We start from the raw sequence: 16,370 nt of genomic DNA on the forward strand, positions 1-16,370 counted from the left end.
TTAAACCACGTTTCACCGACCTAGGATTTATAGTTTGTGAGAAACTCATCTAAATGTGAAACTTTAATGTTAAAACTTTTCCAACCAGTGCACCATGACTGGCATATCAAAGGCCATGGTATGTACTACCCTGCCTGTGGGATGGTGCATATAAAAGATCCCTTGCTGCTAATCGAAGTGGCAACAGGTTTTCTCTCTCAGTATCTGTGTGATCCGTAACCATATGTCTGACACCATATAGCCATAAATAAAATGTGTTGAGTGCATCGTTAAATAAAACATTTCCTTCTTTTTAATGTTAAACTTCAACACAAAAGTGGACATTGTTGCTGCCACCGCCATTAGATAAGTAATTCCTATATCCCATCTTTTTACTTTGTAAATGCGAGACAAACACTTAATTTTTATGTCTGCTATCTGATAAATGCGTATTGCTGGAGCTCGCGACTGGTAAAGTTGGGCAGTCTGGTCACTGAAATGTCTGATGGCTGTGCTGGGGATCGTATTTTGATGCGTCGAATGTGTGTGTCCCTGCCGTTCTGGTGGTTGGATAGCACTGCCACCTGAATCATGAACGTTCGGATGGGCTTGTCCGAGGAATCTCGCAGTGGAACGCAGACCCAACCCACTGGTTCACTCATCTCTATCTGCTCTATCTCAGACAGGTCACTGAAGTGGTTGCCCGCACGAACAGAAATCCTAGAAAGCGAAAACATAACATTGGACAGGGATGTAAACTATATACTGAAGTGGGTAGCAGATTGAACAGAAATCCTAGAGTACCAGTGAAGTACATGATACGCCCATCAGGAGTTTGATGGAAAACCATATCTATATTAATGAATATGGTATGGGTATGATTCAAGCCTAATTTTGACACCATCATCCCAAGTTGTTCCTACATGTTAGGTTTGATGGTCCTGTATGCATCTGTATCCAAGATATGGTCCGGACAAGAAAAGGTTAACAGACAGACAGACGGACAACGCCATACAATAATACAACCCATCATAGACGGGTGTATAAAAAATCAGTGCAGTGGTTGACAACATAAAACCTATAGCAAAAAAACCCCAAAACAAAACATACAAAAGAAAATGCTTGATAAAAATGTATAAAATCACTGCTGTGGTTGCTAGCACTAAATGAAATCCTATGGCAAAAACATGATAGAGACATTTAAAAAACCCAGATTTGCATTGGTCTAAACAGCCCTTAAAATGTGTGGCAGCAGTCGGCAATGCCACTGCAAAAGTTATTGTAAAATTGACTTGTGATGTCAAATCCTGTTTCCACTCGAAACATTATACTTAAATTAAATATTTGCTTCAGTGGAACACCAAAACACATCTCTTTACCGTATGTACCATTTTTTAATAAATGAAGGAATGAACAAACAAATGAATGAATGTGTAACGACACCCCAGTACGAATACCATTTTTTAAATTGCTTTCGCTGTGTTGAGGTAAAATTAGTATACAACAATACTTGAAACCATCGCAAAATTATCAAAATTTCAATTTCAAGGCCTGGGTAAAAAATGGTCCAACATAACCATTAAAATTTCAGAAATCTATGAAAGACTGACATCCTTAAATATCCACGAGACTGCCGTTTTAATCACTATCTGACCTACATGTTTTTAACCAAGAGTGTCACGTAAACCTGCGTCACCTGTTGGGAGTGTAACTCTCGTCGGCTTTATAATCAGTATACAGGCAGACATCTTGGACTGTGGTCTTCCGTCTGAACTGAATGTTTACTAGGTGGGGCTGTGGTCCGTCGGACTGCCAGTATGTGTCATATGACTCGTCACGTAACTGGTCCACTCCAAAACCTGACAATACAACAGTGTGACTAATAATGTCAATTATTTACTATATATTATTGATCAGCTTCGAGTTTGTCAATAACAAATATTTCATATATTAATTAATATTAATAATATTGGCGAAATCAGAAACGATCAATGTAAAGGTATATCACATCAAACACAGGATCATTGTTTTATTAGATTGGGAATCTTTGCCTACTCATTGGTAGACAAAAATCCTGGGGCCCTATTTTTGAAGCCATCTTAGCGCTACGAAATCGTAAAACCGTCGTAGGTTGTGACGTCACTACAGCGCACGCCATAGTGACGTCATAGCTTACGATGATTTCACGATTTCGTAGGCTAAGATAGCTTTGAAAATATGGCCCTGGGTTTTAGGTATATCACATCAAACATAGGATTATTGTTTTATTAGATTGGGAATCTTTGCCTACTCAGTGGTAGACAAAAATCCTGGGTTTTTTTTTATAGCAGTGCTCAAACTTAAAAATTTGTTATCCAGAGCATTAAAAAACAAATTTGACTTGTGTGAAACTGCCCAGCGACAGAAAGTTTGAGCCTGCCTATGGCAATGTTTTAAAAGGTGATTTTTGTAGCATGTAGACATATTTCAAATGAACAAATGTTAAATATTGGCAGATAACGTACACCTGATATATTAATTTTGCTGTTGTTCAGTTTTACTGATGGCAGTAATTGTTATCCAGCTGTACAAAAGTGCCATCGATGATGCCCCAAAATGACAGCAATTTATATCTCAACAACGACAATTGCTGTTGTCGCAGTCATTAAGTATGAGCCCTGTGATGAGGGAAAAACAGCGATTATAACTGCAGAAATATCCGGGTGTGAGTGTGACAGTACACTGTACTTATATGTGCAAGTGTGGCTGTAGACTGTACTTATGTGTCAGTGTTCTCGCTGCTCCATTTAAGCCGGGCGGCCCGCCCTGCTATAGCATTTTGCCGCCCTCCTTTCACGTTCTCCGCCCTCCTTTATTTTTCTGCGCCCGTCTTTATTTTCCAGCACCATACTATATTTTCCAGCACCATACTATATTTTCCAGCACCTATCTCCACTATTTCGAAATGCACACTTTTTTCCACACATAAAAAACCCACAACGATCAGTCTGCACGCTGGACATCGAAGGAAACAAGCCGCGTTGTGTACGAAAAAGCAACTGATGAAACATTTATGACAGTTACCGTAACGTAATTTAATAGTATTTTTAACAGACTCTATTTTGTCCCATACCTGTATCCATTTGTATGTTTAATACAAACAATAAAAGTTATATTTTATTTGAGCAATGGAAACATTTTAATTTTTTATGGATTCGGCATCTCCGACTGAACCCCCCCCCCCCCCCCCCCCCCTATTTGGCGCAGTTCTTATAACATATTGTAAACTTTTCATTTTGGGGGGATATCACCACTTATAAAATCAACGGAAACTACTTTTTATCAGTTGGCGATAATATTTTATCACAGGGATCGATTCATTTGAAGAAGATGGGAATAATAAAAAATGTTTTCGACATTAGGGGATCACACAATTGTCTTTTTTGTTTTTCGTATATCTTGAAATCTTTATTAAAATAATAATATTAAAACTTTGATCAGTTCAGCAAAACCAGAACTGCCAGTCAATATCAGACCAATAACATCTTCGGTTCAATTAAAAGACGAGTCTGCTTGTATTTCGTATACACTTTTTGTAATCAAAATAAGGAGTATGTCTTTCCACAAAGTCTATCAACACACAACAACATGGTAACCACCAAGCTCTCCCCCCCCCCCCTATTTTTTTTGAAGGGTGTGGTGCTGCACGGCCGCCCTTCTTTAATTTTCATCCAGCGAGAATACTGTGTGTGCAAATGTGGCTGTACACTATACTGATGTGTGCGAGTGTGGCTGTAGACTGTACTGATGTGTGCGAGTGTGACGGTACACTGTACTGATGTGTGCAAGTATGGCTGTAGACTGTACTGATGTGTGCGAGTGTGGTTGTAGACTGTACTGATGTGTGTGAGTGTGACGGTACACTGTACTGATGTGTGCAAGTATGGCTGTAGACTACTGATGTGTGCTAGTGTGGCTGTAGACTGTACTGATGTGTGCTAGTGTGGAGTGTGGCTGTGAACTACTGATGTGTGCGAGTGTGTCTGTAGACTGTACTGATGGCAGGGAATATTTTGTTCAGTATCATGTCATGATTCACTATGTAAGTTTTATAGATTACTACACAATTGTAAAACATTAAACAGTAGTTGCTAATCAATTTTCAAATGACTAGAAATATGGCTAATCAAGATTTTGAAAACAAACTGTTGCTTGCAACTACTGTTTAATGATTTAAAATTGTGTAATGATCTCTCAAACTTGCGTAGTGAATCATGGTACGATACTGAACAAAATGTTCCCTGGATGGGTGCGAGTGTGGCCGAGTCTTAGTTCATCAAGATTAACCTCGAATGCAAGGGCAAGCATTTTTGCTTGCATTCAAGGTTAAATCTTGTTGATGAACTAGCTACGTCTGAACAGCTGGGTGCAAGTGTGGCTGTAGCTAGCCCGAGTACTTTACCATTCCAGAGCTACACAGACATTTTGACTGGCTGAGAAAGTGATCATAACTGTCCACATGACTAGCTCTTGAACGGCTGAGTACCGTACTCAGGCTAGACTGTAGCCGTAACTGGAACACAGTTATGTATATCATAGAGTAATCTATAGTCGCGCATGTCACATTGTTTCTAAAGCTCACTAGCACACACTAACCAGTGATGTCACATTTATCAACAAATGATAAAACAACACTTGCTGCTACGTTAACAGAATGTCTAAAATGAAAAAACTTTTTGGTAAGTGATTTACATCATTTGTTTTTTGTCATCAGTTAAATTATCAAATACCAAATATAAGGGTTGAACTGTTCAGACGGAAATTGCCGAACATGTAAATAGAATGGAGTGCGCGACTATTTTTTATGTTTTACATAGTACGCCAAAAGTAGGTTCTATTTAAAAACTTGCTTTGGCAAATGAATTCAGCAGTAGATATTAATAACAAATAGTGTGTTATAAATTATATACAGCAAAGGACCAATTATTTCAGTAAATAATATTTATTTTATTTTTTTTCGAGGGGGGAGGATGTAGCTCAGTGGTACAGCGCTTGCCCGCTGTGCAGTCGATCTAGGATTGATTCCTATCGGTGGGCCCATTGGGCTATTTCTCGTTCCAGCCAGTGCTCCACAACTGGTGTAACAAAGGCTGTGGTATGTACTATCCTGTCTGTGGGATGGCGCATATAAAACATTGGCAAGTCATCCTTATTTTGCCCCCTAACAATTTTAAAGAAATATTTGTTAGAATTAGTGTAAGGTTAGGGTTAGCGATAGTTATATACAATACCTTTTAAAACAATTTGTTCTATAAAACCAACATAATGTTTATATTTTGTAATCCAGTATCGCTACATTTTGACTATTCTGTGTAAAATTTCCTCCACAAGGGTGCTTTTGGAAGAAATATAGCACAGAAGCCAGAATGAAGCATTATGGGACTAAATCTTTGTTTTATTCCGTAGACATTTGATTTGAGACGGCCCCTGAAAAACGGAATGGCTGAGAGGGCGATCATGTGACGCAACGTCACGATATAGGTTGGCGAACTTAGAATTCTGCTGTCCGGAGTTTGTCGAAGCTTAGCTGAATGTGGGTGCTGTCGGGTTTCTTTCTGTAGTGTGTGTATTACTATTACTATTAGTGATTAATATCTGAATTTCTTTTAATCAATTAGCTCGAAAATTATTGCTGTAAAGGTATTTCACGTCAAACATAGGATTGTTATGGTATTAGAGTGGAATTCTTTGACAACTTTTTGGTTGTCGGCAATTGCCAAAAAAATACATAGCTTGGTCTCTGACTGTAATGAGAGCGTATTTATCATGATAAAATTTATGTCCAAATGTCCGAAACAAATTGTTAACAACTATGAAAAATTACTCTCCTACCTTTAATTGCCGTTAGATTTCCTCCAAAGTTTGTCCAGACAGAAATCTTGAAAAAACCCATTACAATGACACAGATTTCACATACCAGATGCAGGGCACAATATTTGACGCGAACCGCCTTTCTGTTCGCGTGTCGGTTATGCAAAATTAAATTTACGCGAACCACAAAATGGTTACGTCATGACCAGTAAACGTTCAGAAATTAAAACTTGCAAACTTCACGATTACAGGACGTTTATTCACGCAGACATACTACTAGTATTTCGACTAATGTTTTAGGCTGAATTTTAGATACTTGATGCACAGCAAATCAGTAAACAACGTTATATTTCAACAGTTGTAATTTACAACCAGTCTAAAGTAAATGTTCAGTATAGAGTCGAGCCAAAAGTTTTAAAGAAATGTCCTCAGACCGCTGGGGACGGCTAAATTATCTCCTGCTATTTTATCTAAAGGAATATATGTAGACATAATATTGGATGCCTATAATTTTACATATGTTAAAAACAGTTTTAACGTAAACAGGAATCCAAAAGTGTCACACAAATTGAAAACATCGCATAATGAGCTTTAAAAAACAAACATTTGGAACGTCACTGTAGTATATAAGTACCATCGATAAAGTGAAAGTAGCGTAACCAGCGCAAAACGAAAAAAGGAATCCCTTCAAGTAAGTATGTATCTATTTCAAAGGCGTAGCGCCCATTACGAATGTGCGTAATGCAAAAACATAATCCGGGAATAGGTCGAGGCTGTATGTAATTGTTCTATAAAATATCCTCTTAAAAGTGACTCGAAAAAAGATAGAAAAAAAATGCCTCCGAAAAGGTTCAGAATGCTTCTGCAGCGGTTCTGAGTTTCAAAATTTTCACAGAGGGAGGTCTCCCGAATCCCCCGGCTCGGGCACGCCTTTGGTGTGCGTAATGCTAAAAAAATGTGTGGTTACACCCCTGTATTTTGTGTCAGTACTGGGGCTGATATTCAGTTCTTTTATAATATTATTTACTTTAGCAAGCATTAAAGACATTTTTTTTGGTAAAATGTTTTCTTTTGTATTTGTTTTAACTTTATGTTTGAGCTAAAAACTATGTATTTAAAATATAATTTCAACGTAATTTTGAGGTAACCAATCAGGTAACCCACGGGTTATGCAAATATAATTCACGTAACCGAACAACTGGTTACCTAGGTAAAAACCACGTGAACCGACTTCCGGTTACCTCACATTTCGAAATATTGTCCCCTGCAGATGATAACTATGTCACTTATATCGACTTCGCTGAGAGCGCATAGGGCAAAAAGCATGTAATTTTGTGCCAGCTGCCATTTTGACTTTTTATGGAATATTCTTCAAGAGGGGTGAAAGGATAGGACTTAATCTAACAACATCATAACATGTTATGATATAAAAGCAAACGTGATGACGTCATATTATTTATTATTATTAAAAGAATTTTTTTTTATACCACTAGAGATCATTGATTTCATATTAATTGTGTCACATACTTTGGAGGCTTTCACCCCTCTTGAAGAGTATATCATAAACAAGCAAAATGGCAGACGGCAGAAAACTGCATGTATTTTTCCCTATGCAATCTCGGCAAAGACGATATCGGCGACATCGTTGCAGTCTCATGTGTCGAATCTGTATATTTGTAGTGGTTTTTTTTTGTGGTTTGTGTCTGGACAAACTTTGGAGGAAATCTAACGGCAATTAAAGGTAGGAGAGGTTTTTTTTTGTAGTTGTTAACATTGTAACAATTTGGTTCGGACAATAGCTGTCTTACTCGGGCTACCATGGAATTTCCCGGTTTACTTCAAGCATGGTTACCTGGTTTGCAAGAAGATAAAGACCACACAGCCTGATTACCAACTTCTCTCAGTTTCCCTTCTTTTTCATCTTTAAATATATCTATATCTTGATTACCACTAAGCTTATTTGTCATTTTCATCTCATTTGAATCAAATGGGAAACCTCAAAGCCTAAGGGAAGTAACTCTAATTACAGAGGTCTGGTTTGGTTTTGTTGTTGTTACTACGCCTCCCTGTACTGTAGGTGGCACCGAACTAAATCCTTCTATCGACGTCGTGTTACCACACAAATAGATTTTTATATATAGAGAGAGAGTACGCTTGCGCTCGCTATTATTAACATCACAAAATTGAACCATAATAATAATTAAAACAAAACAAAAATTAGCAAATAAATAACAGGTTTTATTTTGATATGGATTCTACAAATTGGGGCCGTTTAGCCCTCCAAACCCTGTGCACCTCGAGTCGTTTTACCCTAAAAAATCATGTTCATACCGGATGCGTTATGTATAAGGGGAATGTTCTGATCGGAATAGTACATATACTGAATCAGGGTGGATGACAGCTCACTAGATTCATCTCCTATATTTAACACTGCTCAATTATAACAAAACGCAATTTCATCAACTTTTTACCGGTATCATTCTTTATTTTTAAAGCATAGGTGGGGACATTTATGATGCCAAGGGCTGGAATGCATAAATCTCAGCTGAAGATTCACAAACAACTGTGGTCATCGGCCATTCTTGCTGTTACCGAAACGCGCCGAAACTGGAGAGCGGTTAGGGGACGTAACTCTGCCTAATTTTTCTCGCTAATTTCTAATAGAGGCTATTGACCATGATCTAATTCATAGCACTGTAAGGTTATCCGCATATGCATGTTTATACATACATATACATACATACATACATACATACATACATACATACATACATACATACATACATTCGGACAGACATGAACTGTGATTCGAAAAATGTAGTATATTTAATCACCTGTAATTTATGTAAAAAACAGTACGTAGGTGTCACGGGGATTCTATAATTCCCGTAACTGAATAAAACACGATTATCAAAATATCTCTCCTAACTGTATATCTATTAGATCTCTCTGTAACAGGTTGTTAAACCCTAGTATGGCTCGTCTCTAGGTATGATCAGAGATACGATCTTATATAAGTATATATTATTATAGCACGTTAGTTCTCTAGAAAACACAACAAAAACACAATACACTTTGGAATCTGTATTAATCTACGCTGACAAATGTACAGCCGTAGTAGTTAATTAATAACAGCAATAATAACAACCCAGAACTGATCACTTAATTAGTTAATCTCTAGGTGTCTAGTTACACAATATGCGAATCACTTCACCGTTACACCACACCTACACGTGTGATAATTGAGAAACGCTTCCTGGAGAAGTTAATTAATAAAGGAATTACAACACCATTCCTAACTGGTTAATTTTTAATTAACCCTTATTACTCGTTCAGTAACGTGTGATAATTTAGGAACGCTTCCAGGGGAACTTAATTAATAAAGGAATTACAGCTCTGTTCCTAACGGGTTAATTTTTAATTAACCCTAACTACTCATTCAGTAACCTTGTGACACAGAATTAATATTGGTACCTATCACAATAAAGACAATAACCTACAGTGTACCTAGGTCCTCTAGGATGACTGGCTAAGCTTTATATTACCAAATACTCATATACTGTTAGAACAAAAAGTCTACGATTTACTTCGTCAGATGACCGAAGACACTGTCTAAAGAATATTGATATAATACAGTATATTTAAAGTCACATCAATCACATCAAGGTTATACACAGAGCAGAAATGATATTTACCAAAGTCCAAACGGACTAACGTTCCCAGGAAGCTTCCTTTTCCGTTTCCCCTCGATATCTCTAAAACACTAGCTATTTATTATAAATCAGGATTTTGCCTGGGGGTACAAGGCGGTACCTCACGTATCATCTCAATTTCTACCTCTACTAGAGTCGGTATATTTCTCTCTGATCGTCAGACTTACTGACGCCTTGGTCGCCAAAATCACGGTCGTCGAAACCGCACTCGCAGAGGTATTACGTAACTACTCGCCACATGGCCTCCACAGCTGGACTAAGTGCATATTGGAATGCCCGATCGCGCGAAGTATTACGTAACAAGTTGCCCACCTGGGCTACGGGCAATGAAACTGCACACGGCCCTCTAACACAATTAAAATCGCCACAGGCGAAACAAATTTAAGAGCATGTACCGTCACAGTAGGACAAACGCAAAACCAACTGAGTATTAGAGCAGTTTGTCACAAGTATGATATTCGGCATGAAGTTGACACCCCTGTCGCCAATCACTTCAATCTACCTGACCATTCGCTAGATGAAAATTTTGAAATAATTCCAATTGAACAACCCCTGATACTTGGTTCAAAAGACGAAACAGACCTCTTGAGACTTGAACGAGAGGCCTTCTGGATTCGTACATTACAGACAAAACAGCCATTTGGAATCAACGTTGAATTTGGTAAAGCTGTAAAAAGAGATAATTTTTCCAATAATTTACAGTCGACGTAGCGTTGATATTGGTAAACTTATGAAGGAGGAGTTTTTAAATCTGCAAACTGTTATGAAAAACCCTATTACAGCACGTCCGGTTAGTGCATATAGAAAAAATCAAAGTCTCAAGGATATCTTAGTCTCCACCCGACTACACGCCGCTTAAGCCTCTAAGCCAGTCCATTTTTCAGTGGTTGATTTGTTGTTATCCCTTTCCTAACAATTTTTTAAAAACAAATACATCGTATCCGGCTGTAAACAAAACATAGTACTAGCCAAATAAATTTAAAACAAGACCGAAAAACAGTTATATTTTGTATATCACAACGGTCAATTTAAAAAATCTATTTCGAATCCCTGGGGCAAAATTAGAAAATAATTTTTTTTTAGTTTTAAAAAATTCCTGAGCCAGTGCGTTCATTCATTCTTAAATACATACATACATACATACATATATCTACTACTACTACATGTGTATCTTTTAAGATGTTATGTACATTGCATATGTATTGACCATTATCTCAAGGCATCTCAATCTTGATTTGGTCATATTGGTCTGGGAATAATAAATATGTATGTATGCTTATTACCGACAAATTACTTGCGCATTTATGATGTAGTTTTGACAGTTGTTATAAGCCAACTATAAACCTACATTGTAGAACTACAATTTCGTCATTTGACAGTTATAACAAACTCACTGCACACACTGACCTTTGAGTGTATATGCGTTTGGATTAAAGGTACATGTAATTTACACACACACACACACACACGCACGCACACACGCACGCACGCACGCACACACACACACACACACAAAGGGCTCACTGTTTATTGCCAATTTAGCCAGCTGCTAATTATTATACAAAGTGGGAGAAAAAAAAAGTCTATGGCTTATAAAATATTCCTTAAATTAACGACATTTTAATAATTTAGAAGAAAATACTCAATGTATTTGAAAAATGGCTAAACCAAAATTTATTCCAGTGTGAGCCCTGAGACAAACAAGGTCAAGGTCAAGGTCAAAGGGTTTTACGTGCACGTTCAGAGCAAGCTGTTGTAGCGCACGCCTGTCGTGGGCACAGTTGCCGGCCTTGGCCGGCCTCTCTGTCCAAGACAGGAAAGGTGGGGGGGGGGGGGGGGGGAGGAGAAGGGACCGTCTGCACTGGCAGGTGCAAGGGAGCACCAGCAGTCCGATTGAATCGGTAGCAGGCGGATGTGAGACAAACAAACAAGGACACCCATTATATACACACACTGCACACGCACGCGCACACATTACCACCACCACTAGCAGCAACACCCACAAATACAACATCCCCCACCCCATCCCCCGAACAAGAAAACAACCCCCACCACCACCAACATAACAAATAGAGAAAAAAACCCATCTCCAATTCTAAAAAAAAATTCAATACAAAACAAAACAATACAATACAATAATAATAAAACATTCTGCAGCAAACAATTTAGTAATAAGCATTTCAATTAAATGTGTGAAATCATTAGCATCTCTCCCTCTATTCCTGTTGTATGTACGCCCGTAGCTCTTTACCAGAAGGAACAATAAAAACAATTTGTTGGTTTATGATCATCAGCTTATGGCATCCACTGACGGCTGATCGTTTGCAGACGACAAAGAAAGAATTCGCGCACATCATCTTCAATTCATCACAGATGTCATGACCGATATTTCACGACTCTATTGAATGGTTTCCACACAACAGCGGTGTCCATCAAGTATGCCTCCAAAGAAACCTCTGCACACAGATGCACCCCGCGGTCCCAACAAAGTAGTTTGAGAAACCACAGGGGCAAAGTTACGCCGTGAAACGATTTAAACATATGGCGCGCTTCATTATTTCAGCTGTATGGTCCCCAAATTCCTGCTTCGGTTTCAAAAAGACAACAGGCGCACGTTTAATCGTGGAAACAAAGTCTTTAACACACGTGATTTTCAAAAAATGGCAGATTGTTTAAGATGCTCCGGCCTCTATGGCATGTTTTGAACATTACTAAACTTACTACCTATATGATTCACTTAGTAATACATAGAATTATACACGGAGAAATAAATAGCAGATAATTAACATAACAATAAAAAGTTAAAATAAATAAATAAATAAATAAATAAATAAATAAATACATAAATAAAAGTCGAGAAATTTGTAATATTTAATATTTGTAGTATTGATAATATAAACGATAAAAACACTTTTATTTACCGACTATTATTGTATCTGTCTCTCTGACACCCAATAGCCGGTGATTAATAAATCAGTGTGCTCTAGTGGTGTCGTTAAACAAAACAAAACTGATTTAAAAAACCTGTCTGTGTCTCCATCTCCGTCTCTCTCTCTCTCTCTCTCTCTCTCTCTCTCTCTCTCTCTCTCTCTCTCTCTCTCTGTCTGTCTGTGTGCTTCGCACAGACACAAAATCACACGTACGTACATGTACACAAAACATTCGTTAATCAAACATTTTATTTCTTCCCATGATCGTTTGACCAATTATACTGCACTGCAGATTGCTGTGCAATGCCAAAAATTCATCATCATTAGATTTCAAAGGCAAATAAATAAATCGGCCCTCACGGTCCCATCTTGTTTTTATGAAGGCGATAGAAGTCAACACTTTCGACTCCCTTTGGGAAACGGTAATTTATTAAGAGAGTCGTAAATTGTAACGTCACTTGATGGACATACCAAAATGTGCCCGCGGAATTTCACCTGAAGACCGACTGTTTACGCTGTTGTCCAGCGTACAGCATACATCGTAACACCAAAGTTTGTTTTGTTTAACGACACCATCGGCTATTGGATGTCAAACATTTGGTAATTGTGACACATAGTCATCAGAGGAAACCCGCTACATTTTTCTATTTGGCAGCATGGGATTTTTTATATGCACCTTTCCATAGACATAAAAGCACATACCACGGCCTTTGACCAGTTGTGGTACACTGGTTGGAACGATAACATACCTAATCGGTTGAATGAATCCACCCAGGCAATTCGATCCTGCGACGCAAACACCTCATGCGAGCACTCAACCGACTGAGCCACATCCCGCCCCTCGTAATACCCATTTAAAATGTTTCTATTAGCCACGACTGTAATACTACAGTATAGCAGGTGTACAGACTAATGTTCTATTAGCCGCGACTGTAATACTACAGTATAGCAGGTCCACAGACTAATGCTCTATTAGCCGCGACTGCAATACTACAGTATAGCAGGTCCACAGACTAATGCTCTATTAGCCGCGACTGCAATACTACAGTATAGCAGGTCCACAGACTAATGCTCTATTAGCCGCGACTGCAATACTACAGTATAGCAGGTCCACAGACTAATGCTCTATTAGCCGCGACTGCAATACTACAGTATAGCAGGTCCACAGACTAATGCTCTATTAGCCGCGACTGCAATACTACAGTATAGCAGGTCCACAGACTAATGCTCTATAAGCCGCGACTGCAATACTACAGTATAGCAGGTCCACAGACTAATGCTCTATTAGCCGCGACTGCAATTCTACAGTATAGCAGGTCCACAGACTAATGCTCTATTAGCCGCGACTGCAATACTACAGTATAGCAGGTCCACAGACTAATGCTCTATTAGCCGCGATTGCAATACTACAGTATAGCAGGTCCACAGACTAATGCTCTATTAGCCACGACTGTAATACTATAGCAGGTCCACAGACTAATGCTCTATTAGCCACGACTGTAATTCTACAGTATAGCAGGTCTACAGACTAATGTTCTGGGAGAGGGACTACATTTTCATTTTCATATTAGTTTCGTGCTTATATCCAATTAAGGTTCAAGCACGGTTTCATGGGCACACACACCTCAGCTATCTGGCCTGTCTGTCCAGGACAGTGGGTTAGTTGTTAGTGATTAGTGAGAGAGAAGAGGGTGTAGTGGTCTTCCACCTACCCATTAAGTCGTTAAAACTCGCTCTGGGTGGGAGCTGGTACCGGGCTGCGAACCCTGTACCTACCAGCCTTATGTCTGATGGTTTAACCACGGGATTACATCATGTCCACGCCCATTAACATACGGGGCTTATTTCTGGAAGGATGCTTGTCGGACACGTTCAGTGTTTGATGCTTCAGTATCTGTAAAAGCAAAGCAAAGCAAAACACAGAAAAGCAAAACCCACAAAACCCCTTCCCCACACCCCAACCCCATACAAGCCCCCCCCCCAAAAAAAAACCACCCGAAAACAACAACAACAAATCCCACCAAACCAACCACCAAACCAAACCAAACAAGAAACTGGTGTAACTGGTATGTACTATCCTGCACATACATAAGCATACGAGACGAGATGGGGGGGGGGGGGGGGGGGTTGGGCAAGTGCCCATAGTGATAGAGCAAAACATCAAATATGGGCAAAATGATACTGATATTCGGGCAAATGATGTGCTAACCTGAGACCTTTGTATCATGTATATGTATTTCCATCATTCTAGCCTCAAAATTAGTTGTAATCCATGTAAATATTCGTAATGATTTGTTTGCAACCCTATATGGCTGTTTAAATAATGTTAATATGAATAAATGTTGTTCTCCAGATTCGGGCATTTTCGTTTACAGAAATGGAAGCCCGTACGCCTATGTGTGTGCATGTGTCATACAAAAGATCACTTGCTTCTAATCGAAAATAGTAGCCACTGACGTGGCGGCAGCGTGTTTCCTCTCCTTATCTGCATCTCCATTAAAATGTGTTGAGTGCGTCGTTAAATAAATATTGTTTTCGTTCCTTCCTTTTACCGACGCCTATGCTGGCCATCACTATATACAAACATGATTTTAATATGATATATTGCACAAAGAAGCTGTATTTCTCCCGACCGTATCACACATCACCACTGGGTGTTTCCGAACGGATTCAAACAGCAACACCGAGATTCGTTATCGCTACTTGTCAACCATTAAATTTATCAGATTTTGTTTACGTTTTGATGATTTTCCATACAAAACCGGCCGTGTGGTTCGCGTTCTATTCCCTTGAGCTACAATGACGACAGGAGCCGACTCCAGAATGACAAAATACCCACAGAAGCACCCATCCATTGTGCCTGGTCAAACAATTAGCGTGATTGACGGGGTCTTATCCAGCGGCGGATCCATATAGGGTCGCGGGGGATCCGCCCCCTTTTTTTGCCTTTAAATAAACCATTTTACTGTTAGTATATATTACACTGTTATCATTGATTTTTCTCGTTGGCGGAATAAAGTTATCGGATTTAAGATTGGTTGGATCTGTACTCGTTACCCCGTGCCAGCTTGTACACAGAGTAATTCTGAGGATTCAATGAGTAAACGTAAAAGTTCCCTCTGACTAACCATTAAACTGTTAAAAAAAATTCAGTCCTGGACAGACAGCACAGGATAGCGTGCTTGAAAATAAACTGGATAAAAATCATAGATAAAATGAAATAAAGATGAAATTAATTTGTTCTGTACTACATGTAGACATTCCAAATTAGAAACTGCGCGCACAAAACAACAAAAAGGTTTCAAACAACCAATATATATACTTGTAAAATATATTTATGTATAAAAATAGTTATAATACGTTATAGAAATTATCAACCCAAGCTACTTCAATCTATAACATCAGGTTTTGACCTGATTTTTTAAAATAATAAAAATAAACAGCTCTTTGGGTGTCATATTTAAAAATAAATGTTTATAGATGGAAATAAAATGATAAATAAATAAATATTTTTGCAAATAAATTTATTACCCCAGAAAAATTGGTAATATCGAGGAAGGGGACCCGATAACTTTAACTGTTAACCAATTTGAAATGAATGAATGAATGTTTTTATTCTCGACTTGGTTTAGGTACCCCCGACCCCGCCGCCTTTTCACACGATTCCGGACTCTATCAACATCAAGCCGGGAAGATTAATGGACTTCAAGGGGTGTGCAATAAAACGGGAGTCTCGCAACTGTCACTCACCCCCCCCCCCCCCCTCCTCCCGTGAGACGGGGCCGAGGTTACACGGTGTGATCAACCGATACTGTCGCCCCTCCCCCTTTCGCGGGAATCGCCCACACTCTCATATCAACCAAAGACCATGAGGTTAGCGGCTTAGGTCACGTGACCC

General features: G+C 38.8%; 1 protein-coding gene across 1 annotated transcript; it reads right to left on the reverse strand.

Moving 5' to 3' along the window:
* Window positions 1-178: 178 nt before the first annotated feature.
* LOC121375830 (anaphase-promoting complex subunit 10-like) lies at window positions 179-7,817 on the reverse strand. Its single transcript, XM_041503494.1, has 3 exons — window positions 7,682-7,817; window positions 1,676-1,838; window positions 179-699 (listed from the first exon to the last, which is right to left on the reverse strand). The coding sequence occupies exons 1-3, from the start codon at window positions 7,800-7,802 to the stop codon at window positions 414-416; spliced, it is 570 nt and encodes a 189-aa protein (XP_041359428.1). The 5' UTR covers window positions 7,803-7,817; the 3' UTR covers window positions 179-413.
* Window positions 7,818-16,370: the final 8,553 nt, after the last annotated feature.

The sequence above is a fragment of the Gigantopelta aegis genome, chromosome 6, assembly GCF_016097555.1.
Source record: "Gigantopelta aegis isolate Gae_Host chromosome 6, Gae_host_genome, whole genome shotgun sequence".
Classification (NCBI taxonomy): Eukaryota; Metazoa; Mollusca; class Gastropoda; order Neomphalida; family Peltospiridae; genus Gigantopelta; species Gigantopelta aegis.